Genomic DNA, 11,637 nt, shown 5'->3' with positions numbered 1-11,637 from the left:
AAGAAAGAGATTTTTGATGCTGAGGGTGTTGAGCCCCTGGCCCAGGCTGCCCAGAGAGGTGGTCGCTGCCCCATCCCTGGAACCATTCCAGGTGAGGTTGGTCAGGGCTCTGATCACCCTGCTCTAGCTGCAGATGTCCCTGCTCCCTGCAGGGGGTTGGACTGGGTGACCTTGGAAGGTTCCACACATGCTCAGAGGCTCAGGTCCAGCTTACAGAGCTGCCACTGCAGCCCACAGCTACTGCTCTCCCAATGGCTGCTTCCAAGAACAGACTGAACCAAAGAAACTCTTCCCAGAGTTCACACTGGCCCAGTGCAAACTGCACTCGTGCTGTGAGCAGCAACCCACTGCCCACACCTCATCCAGGGGGGCAGGGGCAGGAAGGAGCACAGCTCTTGTGTCAGAGGATCAACTAATGGACCACAGAGAGGAAGAGCCTAAGGGCCAAGAAAACGACTTCCTGAGGCTGGTTGCAGATCAGCATTGCTGCTTTACGTTTAAAGGAGCAGTGAAATAACCTGAGACAGCTCTGTTCCCAAACCAGAGACCTTACCAGGTACCAGCCCTGCTCTGCTCTCCTTTTCTGGAGCCTGGAGGGTTCTTCTCTGAGGGGCTGGGCTGAAGAAGACACCCATTGGAGCCCACTCCAGATACAACGGTGTAGAATGGAACTGTGAAGAGAACACAGGAGAGGAATGAGGAGGGAGGGCAAGGCCTGAAGGAAAAGCTCTGCTCTCAGCCTTACCTTCCTCTTGCTCTCTAAGGGAAAACATCAGTGGAGGAACAGAGCAGCTTCTTCTGATGGCCAAACCCCTCACCAACAGAGAGCCTGCGTCCTCCCTCCCACAGGACCCTGCTGCCACACACCACACTCCTGTATCCCAAAAAAGTCAAAGAAACCCTCTCTGGGCCACCAGTTCTTTTCTAGATGGGTCACAGCCCCCTCCCTCAAGGCTCAGAGCCTTACTCAAGCCACTGCTTCACAAGAATGCACTGGGCATCTCCCCAAATCCAAGGAACAGCAGTGGCTCCGGGAGAACTCCCTTCCCTCAGGAGCCCTCTGCCTCTTCCACCTGCAGCAGCCTCACAAACAGCCAAGATCCACCCTCCAGGCAGCTCCTACCCCTCGCCACGCTCACCTTGGTGTAGGCCAGCTTGGTGAAGGCTTGCTTGGCCTCGGTGGGCTCCAGGAACTCCACAATGGCTGTGATGCCTCCTTCTGGCAGCAGCACCCTGCCCAGGCTGCCGTGCTTGCCAAAGACATCCTCCAGCTCTGCCACGCTTGTGCTGGCTGGCAGGTTCTTCACCAGGATCACTGTCTTGCTCCTCTCCCCAGCAGCCTGCCACGCCCAGCATGGGCAGAGAGGGGAGATGGGATTTCAAAAGCAAACCCAGGTCTTTTGCCCAGTGAAGATTTCAGATCCAACTCATTTCAGATCCAAGATTTCAGAGCTCCCTCGCTCCACGTCAATGCTTTCCAGGATCCAAGATCCATCTAGGAAACGTTTTCCCCAAGACCCACTCCCCAGTACAATCTCCCTGTTCCACAAACAGCCATGTATGGAGGTTTCAGCTCCAGATCCACCCTGCTATGGACATGGAACTTCTCCTCTGCCTACAGCAGGCTGGCTCTCACACCATAAGCCATCATTTCAAGCATTCCCAGGGCAGTTACATTTTCAAATGGACAGAATGTTTCCTAACTCATCTAAGGGTTCGAGACCACAAAATGCTGAGGGTTTAATTATTAATTTCAAAGAGAGCTGAGGACACCAGGACCAGGCACTCACATAGAAGAGGTAGGGCCACACCACTGCCTCCAGCTGGGCTTCTCACCTGACTGAAGGAATCCAGGCTGACTCCGTTCTCAATGAGGAACCGGCGAATTTCCTGCACCAGCTCGGTTTCTCCCAGAGCAACCCTCACTGCCACGCTGTCTTTCCCTTCCTGCAAGCAAGAAGGTCAGTCATCTGTTGCTCCTCCTGCTCCCAGAAGCACTTGCAAAGGGAATTTGGCAGAGAGCTTGAAGGTAAAATGCTCCAGCTCCTCAGAAGCTGCTGGGTTTTGATTTTGCTGTTAAGAGTCAGAACGCTCCCCAAGGCAAAATGAAGCTTCCAGGAAGGATCTGAGGGTGGAAATTGCCATCAAGTTATGTGGAAATGGAGAATTCAGCCACAGAACAACAGAGTGGGAAGGAGAGCTGGAAGCATCACTCTGTCTCCCAGCACCAAAGGGCTTGTTAAGCTCAGAGCCCCCAGAGAAGCTGCAGCACCACTGGTCTCCCAGCTGCTTGATGATGCAGGGAGGCTTCTGCTGCACGAGAAGACCAGGCACAAGGTCTTCTGGTCCTCTGGGCATGAGGAAACAAAAGCAATCTCCCATCCCAGCTGATCAACAACCCAACTCACGTGGTCCAGCACTTGGCTTTTGGAAGCGTTGTACTTCTCAGCGATGGCGTCGGCCACGGCGTTTGTTCCCACAAACAATGTGTTCCAGTTGTGAGAGCTGGGGAGAGAAGGAAGAGCCAGATTCAGTCCTGGGGTCCCTCCTTCCACTGCTGTCCCTCCAGTCAATGGCCCTGGGAAAAAACAGCTTTGAATGCCGCCAGTGGCAGCCAGGGCAAAGAGTTAAAGAAGGCTGGAATGTCCTTAGAGAAGGGATGAAGCTTCTGCCACATCTTTCCAGCTAATTAGTCACACAGAAAGATAAAGTTCCTACAAGTGTTAGAAATACAGGTGGTCAAGTAGAGGAGAAAGACCCAACTGATCTGAAATCACCCCCCCTAAAGAATTACAGCAGCAGGTCAACCTTTAGGAGACACCCAAGAAACAAACTTGTACACAAAGCCATTTAAAGCCATGTTTTTCTCAGGTCCTGCTGCTCACTGAACTACTGGAGCTACTTGGACAGAGAAATCAAGGAGGAGAGAGATGAAAGAAGAAGAGGTGCACAGTAAATGCTTCACTGATGTGGGTAATGGACACAAAGACCGCACTTGCACTCTTGCTGCTTGAGGATTGGGCAGGTTGTGTTGTCTTGCAAGACACCTCTGTACCTGGCACTGCTGGCTTTGTCCTTGGCCCCTTTCTGCTTTTTGTAGGAGGACGATTCTTCTGCTCCTACATCTTCTATTTTTTCCTTTCTGATTGTGGACGGTAAAAGATGCATCATTCTGCCCTAGAAGAAAGGAAGAAGAGGTCCAGCAGCTCTAAGAGAACTCACAGAAGGTCAAGAACTAAACAGAGCAGAGGAAATTTTCTGGCACCTTTTCCAGTCAAGCAGCCCAAGTGGAAAGAGGGAACATTCCTTCCCAAAGGAGACATTACTGCATTACACACAATGTGAGAGACAGACTCAGATCTCCACCTCCACCTCAGATTTTGGTACTTGCAAGGCTGCTCAAACCTAACTACTCTACCAAGAGCAACAGCAAGGCAGAAGAGAGAAACTCAACCTTTTCTGCAAAGCACAAAAGCAACCACTTGGCCACCTTACTGACAGACATCCCCACCAGCTGCAAGAAAACTATCAGTCCCCATACCTGGAACACTTGCCCATCCAATTCTGCATAGGCCTTCACTGCATGCTCAGGAATCATGTAGGTGATGAAAGCAAATCCTTTGGGTTTCTTGGTCAGTCTGTCGATGGGGAAATGGATCTCGGAGAGGGGTCCTGCAAAAGGCAAGGCTGCACCCTGAGAGATGTCCTTGGACAGCCACCACATGCTCCACACCTGCACCTCCTGGCCAAAGCCAGGGAGAAGGGGAGCCAGGGAGGGCAGAGAAGCTCTGGATCTTGCAGAGGGTTGGTGAGGAGCCACCAGCCTGGGTGAGAAGCTGCAGACTGACAAAGCAGTTCCAGTAAAAGCCCCCCCCATGTCTGGCTGCGTGTGGCAATTTGACACGACACAAACCAGGCAGGCTCTGAGCAGCTGCATTTACCTTCGGTCAGGAATCAAGATCTCCACACCTCACCCTCTGTGCCCACTCTAATGCCAAGGGAACCTAAGATTTAACTTCGTGGTAGAAAAGGGGAGCTTCAACCTTCCACCTGAGGTGCCAAACATGAATCTGGGGTGTATCTCAGAGCTTCACCTCTTACCTACAGCACTTAGACATCTCCTGCATGATCAGTATTTCATGCAGCAGGTGCTTTTGGCTACCTTCTCCTCCTGCCCAGCCCAGCTCAGTCTGGCAGGAGCTTTCAGTGTTGTCTCAGAGGTGTGGTGAGAAGGGTGAGGGGCAGAGTACACACTTCAAGCAAAGCACAGACCCTGTTTCAAACCCAAGCACCACACACGACCACAACAAGCAACAGAGGTGGTGGGACCCAGTCCACATGCAGGTGTGGGACACAGAGCTCCATCCACCCACCCCCAGCAAGAAAACCTCTGTGTGCACCAAGGAAAGACACAGACCCCCCAGGTTCCATCCCACAACAAATCCTTACCGTACTTGGAAAAGACCTTCTCCAAGTCCTCCTCAGTGCTGGTAAAGGGAAGATTCCTGACAAAGAGTCTCCCTGATTCAGACAAGTCCTCTTCTTCCTCATCATCCCTCTTCCTCCTTTGCCACAGCTGGTTGGCAGGTTTTGCTGCAACAGTCTCTTTTGGGGCTCCCCTGCACCGGAACACCTCGACGCATCGTCCCCCTAACCCCCAGACCCACACAGGGGCAAGTGAGATGCTTGCCAGGACCACGGGCAACCCACCTCAGTGCACAGGGAGCCTGGGCTCCCAGCAGTGCCAGGGGCTGTTAAAATACCACAAGCTTTCAGCAGAACTCTGCCTAACTTAAAAAAACAAACTAGGGGAGGGGCTACAAGAGATTAGTCTGCATAAAACCCAAGAGATTTGCTACACAAGGCCACAGTCTCTGTGGCTCTCAGAGAGCTCTGTGCCAGCCTAGCCCCCAGGGGGTATCCCCACTCTGCCCAGGAGTTGTGTAAAACATCCTTTTAGCAGTTCCACGATGGCCTAAGGCCAGGGAGAGGTTTTGAACACAGGCTTCCAGCAGGGTTTGTACAAATCTCTTGGGCTATCCCAACCAGATTGAAACAATATCATTTTTATGACTTTTTTTTTTTATGATATAGGGCCAGATACACTTCCAGCACACTACAAAAAAAGAGGGCTGAAGGGCCAGGCGTGCAAGCTCAGCCACTTGCCAACTCTCTGCTGCTCCTGGTTTACCTCATTGTCAGCTGAGCAGAGCAAACCAACCCCCCCATCAGCCTGGGAAGAAGCAGAACAAGGGGAGACACTTCTGCAGGGAACACTTCAGCAGCTGAGCACCCTGCCAGCAGCCAGCACAAGGAGGAACAAACAGCCCTTACCCAGGTATTCTTTTTTACGTTTCAAGGCCCTCTGCACTTCTGCTTTGCTCTTCAAGTCAACAAAGATGTAACCTTGGAGGGAGGAAAGGTTCAACTGAGCATCATGTGGGCAACACGCAACGGCTAATTGGCTCATTAAGGGTGAATTGGGCTTTCTTTGGGATAGATTCCTATAGGTAAAGCATTCAGCTCCCATTAAAGTTTCAATCCAACGTGCAAATGGCCATGTTAGACTGGAAGGATGGCTTTTGAAAGCTTATTCTCTACATACAAACCAAAGAAGCCCAACTTAACAGCTGAAGTGGGCTTTCAGGGGTGTCTCCAAGAGGAAATAAAAGGTGCATCTGCTGTTAGGCTATGAAAGGAAAACAGCACATAGCAAAGTTCCCTGCCAGCTCTGAGGACCTGCTCCACACTCTCCCTGATGGGTAACTCCAGCAGCCAGAGTGTCAGGAGACCCACCTTGGCTAAAGACTGTTCTGCAGCCAGTATCACAGCACGGTGGGGTGGGAAGGGACCTCTGGAGATCACCATCCAAGCCCCCTGCTCCAGCAGCTCACCCACAGCAGGGTGCCAAGGGTCACACCCAGGAGGGTTTGGGATCTCTCCAGAGAAGGAGAGTCCACAGCCTCTCTGGGCAGCTGCTCCAGGCTTGGACACTCTCACAGAAGGGGATTTTCTCCTCCTGTTGAAATGGAACCTCCTGGGTTCCAGTTTGTGCCCACTGCCCCTTGTCCTGTCACTGTGTATCACTGACAAGTCTGGCCCCAGCCTCTTGCCCCCCACTGGCCCTTTAGCTCTTGCTCAGCATTGATCAGATCCCCTGAGTCTTCTCTTCCACAGGCTGACCAGCCCCAGGGCTCTCAGCCTGTCCTGGCACAGAGATGCTCCAGGACCCTCAGTATCTTTGTAGCTTCCACTGGACTCTCACCAGTAGCTCCTTGTCTCTCTTGAACTGGGGAGCCCAGCACTGGACCCAGTACTCCAGAGGTGGCCTCACTGTGGTAGAGCAGAGAGGGAGAAGAACCTCCCCTGACCTGCTGGTTACACTGCTCCTAAGGCACCCCAGGATACCACGGGCCTTCTTGGCCACGAGGGCACATTGGTGGCTTATGGTTAACCTGATGTCCCCCCAGCTCTCCCAGATCCTTCTCCTTGGAGCTGCTTTCCAGCAAGTCAACCCCACACCTCTACTGGTGCAGGGGGTTATTCCTTGCCCAGTGCAGGACCTTCCACTTGCCCTTGCTGAACTTCATTTAGGCTCCCCTCCACTCAACTCTCCAGCACATCCAGCTCAAAAAAAAAAGTTTCTGCACAGGTCAGCAAAGCCCCTGGGTGCTGCTGCAGCTATGCCAGAGGATATTCCTTTCCTTGGCACGCTTTGGGAAGTTCCAGAGGCTCCTGCTGCTCCTCCTAAAGGAGCACAGCCAACTTTACTCTGCCCACGGCATCCTAGGGACAGCAACTAGGGCAGGTGAGCTGCAAAGTCACAAGACGGTCTATAGGAATTGGGCCAGTGATTTGGATTTGCAGATGAAAAGAGCAGAGGGGTGACCGAGAGGTCCTTCAACTCACAGATCCAACCCCCCCCTTCCATACACATTACCTTTATTCTTCCCCTGGGCTTTTTTTCCTATCCTGATTGCCACTGGCTTCAGAGGGAAGAAGAATTCACGAATCTTCTCCTGTGGGAAGAATTAAAACTGTTTTAAAACGTTCTTAGATAAAGGAAGCAGCAGGTTTCAGACTTGGGGGGTTTTTTAGACACGCTCTAAAAACCATGTGCAATGTACATCTCTGAACAAAGTCAGCTCAGAAGTTTCCCCTCAAAACAGCTCCACAAGTGAAGGCAGAAGCTGCAGGAAGGATCACACCCAGTCACACACTGAAGACCCTCTACCAAAGCTCACCTCAGTGATGTTGAACGGAGCACCACGAAGTTCTACTGTGTATGGTGTGCTGGCTTCTGCTGAGCTGCCTTGGCTCTGGACAGAAGGATGGCGAGAAAAAGAGAAACCAAGTGAAAACCAGCAAAATTCTCACCACAAGCAGGTCTTGTCCAACAGCAAGGGTGTGAAAGGTGAGAGACACGTGAAGAGGTTCTCACAACTGCACCAGCCTGGGCGGGAGGTGCCAGATAAGGTTTGGCTGGGCTAGTCAAACCCAGGCGCTAAGAACTGACTTCTGCAGACAGAGATGGACACAGGAAAACCAGAAAAGCCTCTGAAAAGGGCACGAGCAGCATGTGTTTGGAAGCCTCATCTTTGGGAATTCAATCAGCATTAAGAGGAGATCCTGCAAACTTTAACAGCTCCCACCCAGCGAGCCAAAAAAGCTGGTAGCTACAGGGTCCTGCAGCCTTCAGGCTTTCAGCTCAGCCCTGGAGTCACTGCCAGACCCACGTTACCCCATAAAGCTCCTGCTTTAAATAGGACAAAAGTCTCATGCAGCTATACCTCTAGTGTGGATCCTTTTTTCTTCTTCTCCACTGGTGTCTCTGGCTGTGTTTGTTGGGCTTTTGCCTTCCCCTTTTTCTCTGTGTGGGTGCTGATGGTTTCTGCAATGCCTGAATCCTCCTCCTCCTCCTCACTCTCCTCCTCCTCCTCACTGTCTGTTTCTTCCTCTGTACTGGATGAGGAGGAGGAATCCTTCACCACTTTGGATTTCAGGTAATCCATATCTGAGAGGTCTTTGCTGGTAGCTGCCTTCTTCCCTCCTTTCTTTGCTATCAGAGGGGAGAAACCAGAGCAGGTTTGCACACAGAGGCTGCTGCTCTCTCCCCAGCCAGGCACAAGCTGAGAACTGACACAATCATCAGAACCACCTTCCCCTCCTCTACCCTTTCCATGGGAAGGGAAGGCTTGAGCTATTAAAACAGACCTCTGGATCACTGTTTTTCAAAACAGTTCACGTATAAACCAAATTAGAAAGCAGCTTGAGGAACTCCAAAGCAGCATATTTTGTCCCAGTTTTAACTACATACTTCCAGCAGACCCCAGAGAAAGTTTTCAACGTTCATCAGTTTTGCAGGGCAAAGGACAGAGGAAGTTGTTTCTCCCAAAAAAAACCCTCCAGCCCCTGCCAAAGATCACCCCTACATTTTAGTTACCCAAGGTGGGATGGGGAGCTGCAGTGAACAAGTTCTGTTCACTCCAACAGAACAGTGTAAGGAAATCCCATCAGGGAGGGAGAAGGCTCCAAACCCACATTCATCACTGGTGCAGGGACACTGGATTCTGAGAAGACAACCACCAGACTGCAAGCCAGATTTCTCAGCCTCTGTTCACCCACTGCTCCACTAGATACAGTTTGCCTTTCAGGATCCAGGATACTGAACTATGACCCTTCCCAGCAACTCTGACACACCAACATTTCCACAAACAGACACCAAAGGCAGCCCAGACCCCTTCACAGACATCAGCTATGGGTTATTAAACAAAAAAAAACCACATCCAGCTCTGGGAGCCCTGGAGATGAAGGCAGCTGCAGGCTAGGAGAGCACCTGGGGAAAGATGCAGATGTTTGCCCTGTTATTCCTCCCTAGATATTGACTTAAGGACCCAGGGGAAGCACAAACACCATCCCCTTAGTGTCATAAACTGCATTTCCCACATTTCCCCAGATTTGGGAGAACACCCATACACCCACAGCACACAGAGTGAGTCCCATGCTTGAGAAACCACCCTCCTGATTCCACTGTCTCCACTTGGAGGCAGGACTCTTCACATCTGCTCTCACCTCCCCCGAGACAAAGACAAGCAAAGGGTTGTGGCTCCTTCTGGTACCTTTAGTTTCCTCCTCATCTCCAGAGGCTTCATTCCCCTCCTCCTCACTCAGCTCCTCAGACTCATCTGAATCAAAGTTGAGATAATCAGCTGCTGACTTGGATTTTCCCTTCTTGGGCTCCTCTGCCAAGGTGTCATTAGCCCAAGTGGCCACCTGAGACCGTTTTTGGTGAACCACCAAGAACTCCTGGAATGTTTTATCTTCTTCCAGCTGTTGAAAGACAAACCAAACAGACAAGCTGTGAAGATAGGCACAAGAGAGCTAGAAAACATCACATTCAAAGACATCACCTCATTTCTAGCAAGGTAAAAAGTTCCTTAAAGGGGAGTCGAAGTGGCACTCACAAGGAGAGCACCCGAATTGACTAAAGTCTTCTCAAGATCTCCCAGTCCTACTCCTCCTTTCTTGTATTTGACATTTAGAAAAGCACTTTAAAGAAAACAAAGCATTAAAAAAGGAGAAAACAGACAAGTTCCACGTCTTGAATGAAGCTGAAAACCAGAGCTGCAGAAACAGGTTTGTCCTGGATGCAGTGTGTGCTCACACAGGAGTAGGTGACAATTAAAACACTGGTCCCCAGTGTTTGGAGTGTTAAAATAATGGTTTGTGACAGTGGTGTGGAACTGACACAGAGTTGGTTAAACCACACACCTTGCCCCAGTTAACAGCATGGGAAGCAGCAGAGAAAACAGCTCTTATTCAGCTCTTGCTCTTAGCACAAGCTAGAAACAACGTGGGGATTGCAAACCAACCTCAACTCACCTCCTTTAAGTTTTCTGCTGGATCTTTCTTCTTTTTTCCCTAGGGGAAAAAGAAAAAGTAAATTAGAAAGACTTATTAAAAGCAGAGGCAAGATGATTGCTCAGGTAACCTTACAGTACAGGGAAAACACATCCCAAATATCACAGCTAAGACTACAACACCTGCTGTCCCAGCTCCTCTATCCCTTTCTCCACACAGGATCACCTTCCTCTCTGGAATTCCCTGACATAAACCAGAACCTCAGGGAAACACACAAGACTCACTTTCTTTGTGCTTGCAGGAGCTGCACTTGCCACAGGTTTCTCAGTCTGTTTTTCTGAGGCAGGAGCCTTCTGGGAGTGCTTGCTCCATGCTTTGGGTTTTGAAGGGTCCCCAAAAGGCTTGCATAACTCGACCTAAAATAAATCAATCAGATCTGTAATTAAACATATAACAGTCTGGTGGTGTAACTGCTGGACAAGCCTCACCCAGGAACCCTTCTTGTTACCCTGATGGGATGGAGGGGCAGTGTGCAGGAGAGGAAGAGACAACTTCACACAGATACCCATTTCTGAAGCACAGAGCTACATATTTGAACATGATTCAAATTTAAAGAAAATTAAACTGTCACTCAACACAGCACAACAGTTTGCTGGGCTCACTGAAGCACAGTCACATAAGTTGTCCTGTTTACCCCAATCTCTCTCCTGTTCAGAACAGCAAGATGAATAGCTTTAAATGAAAAGTGACCTCAAGTTCAACAGTTCAGGGTAGGCCAGCTCAAAACCTGACACTGCTGTTCCAGCCAGCACTGAGATGCTTGCTAGTGCATGAAGACAGCCCACCTGTATCACCTACCTGCTTCAGACTCCAGCACTGAGGCCTGGCATCAAACTTTGCAGAGGAATTAATCTCTAGGCTTTCTTAGCACCCAACTATTCACCCCTAAGACCACCAAAATCCCCAAGGACAAACTTCCTCGCTAGCCAGAAGAAGGTGTCTTTAAAACTCAGCTCACTGTGATTCTGGAGGTGTCTATGAAGCTTCTGTTGAAGTGGTTCAGTGCTGTTTGAGCTTCTTCTTCAGACTTGTAGCCAATGAAGCCAAATTTCCGGAACTTGCCATCCTTTGTGAACTTCAAGCAGCAGTCAGTCAGGGTGCCAAAGGCAGCAAACAGCTTCCTGAAGCGCTCCTCCTTCATCTGGGAAAGCAGGACAGACAGCAGGAAGGCAAATCAGCAAGGAGACACAACTAAAGAGGTGCCCCGAGGACAAGTCCCAAACGTTTTCCAGCAGAAGGCTTCCAAAGTGCTACAGGAACCACACAGTGTTGTGGCAACGCTGATAAAAACACCACAGGTCAGCGACCAAGCTCCTTCCTCTCCCCCACGAATCCTCTCTACACGTAAAGGTCTCAAAGTGCAATGTCCCCCCCAGATACAGGGTGCACCCTGCTCTCAGGGCCTCACAGCGCCGTCCCAAACGTTTTCCAGCAGAAGGCTTCCAAAGTGCTACAGGAACCACACAGTGTTGTGGCAACGCTGATAAAAACACCACAGGTCAGCGACCAAGCTCCTTCCTCTCCCCCACGAATCCTCTCTACACGTAAAGGTCTCAAAGTGCAATGTCCCCCCCAGATACAGGGTGCACCCTGCTCTCAGGGCCTCACAGCGCCGCCCTGCCCCAAGCAAGCCCCCAGTTCAGCCACAGGCACGGTGACACCCCCCCCGGGGGACCCGGCCGGGGGCAGAGCAGCACAGCGTGCACCTGCAGCCAG

General features: G+C 50.9%; 1 protein-coding gene across 1 annotated transcript in view; it reads right to left on the bottom strand.

Moving 5' to 3' along the window:
- Nucleotides 1–11,371, bottom strand: part of RBM19 (RNA binding motif protein 19) — a gene marked incomplete at both ends in the record, with an annotated part of 18,215 nt that extends 6,844 nt beyond the window's left edge. Inside the window, 16 exons of the mRNA XM_008947777.1 lie at nucleotides 542–671; nucleotides 1,140–1,340; nucleotides 1,837–1,947; nucleotides 2,409–2,505; nucleotides 3,056–3,177; nucleotides 3,542–3,672; nucleotides 4,450–4,650; nucleotides 5,335–5,406; nucleotides 6,941–7,019; nucleotides 7,245–7,319; nucleotides 7,791–8,059; nucleotides 9,120–9,330; nucleotides 9,883–9,921; nucleotides 10,146–10,277; nucleotides 10,880–11,062; nucleotides 11,333–11,371. Of these exons, the coding sequence (XP_008946025.1) occupies nucleotides 542–671; nucleotides 1,140–1,340; nucleotides 1,837–1,947; nucleotides 2,409–2,505; nucleotides 3,056–3,177; nucleotides 3,542–3,672; nucleotides 4,450–4,650; nucleotides 5,335–5,406; nucleotides 6,941–7,019; nucleotides 7,245–7,319; nucleotides 7,791–8,059; nucleotides 9,120–9,330; nucleotides 9,883–9,921; nucleotides 10,146–10,277; nucleotides 10,880–11,062; nucleotides 11,333–11,371 (2,092 nt within the window). The remainder of the gene's footprint in view (nucleotides 1–541; nucleotides 672–1,139; nucleotides 1,341–1,836; nucleotides 1,948–2,408; nucleotides 2,506–3,055; nucleotides 3,178–3,541; nucleotides 3,673–4,449; nucleotides 4,651–5,334; nucleotides 5,407–6,940; nucleotides 7,020–7,244; nucleotides 7,320–7,790; nucleotides 8,060–9,119; nucleotides 9,331–9,882; nucleotides 9,922–10,145; nucleotides 10,278–10,879; nucleotides 11,063–11,332) is intronic.
- Nucleotides 11,372–11,637: the final 266 nt, after the last annotated feature.

The sequence above is a fragment of the Merops nubicus genome, unplaced genomic scaffold (assembly GCF_000691845.1).
Source record: "Merops nubicus isolate BGI_N331 unplaced genomic scaffold, ASM69184v1 scaffold21389, whole genome shotgun sequence".
Lineage (NCBI taxonomy): Eukaryota > Metazoa > Chordata > Aves > Coraciiformes > Meropidae > Merops > Merops nubicus.
The sequence above is the reverse complement of the archived record's forward strand: the minus strand, read 5'-3'. Positions and strand labels throughout refer to the sequence as shown.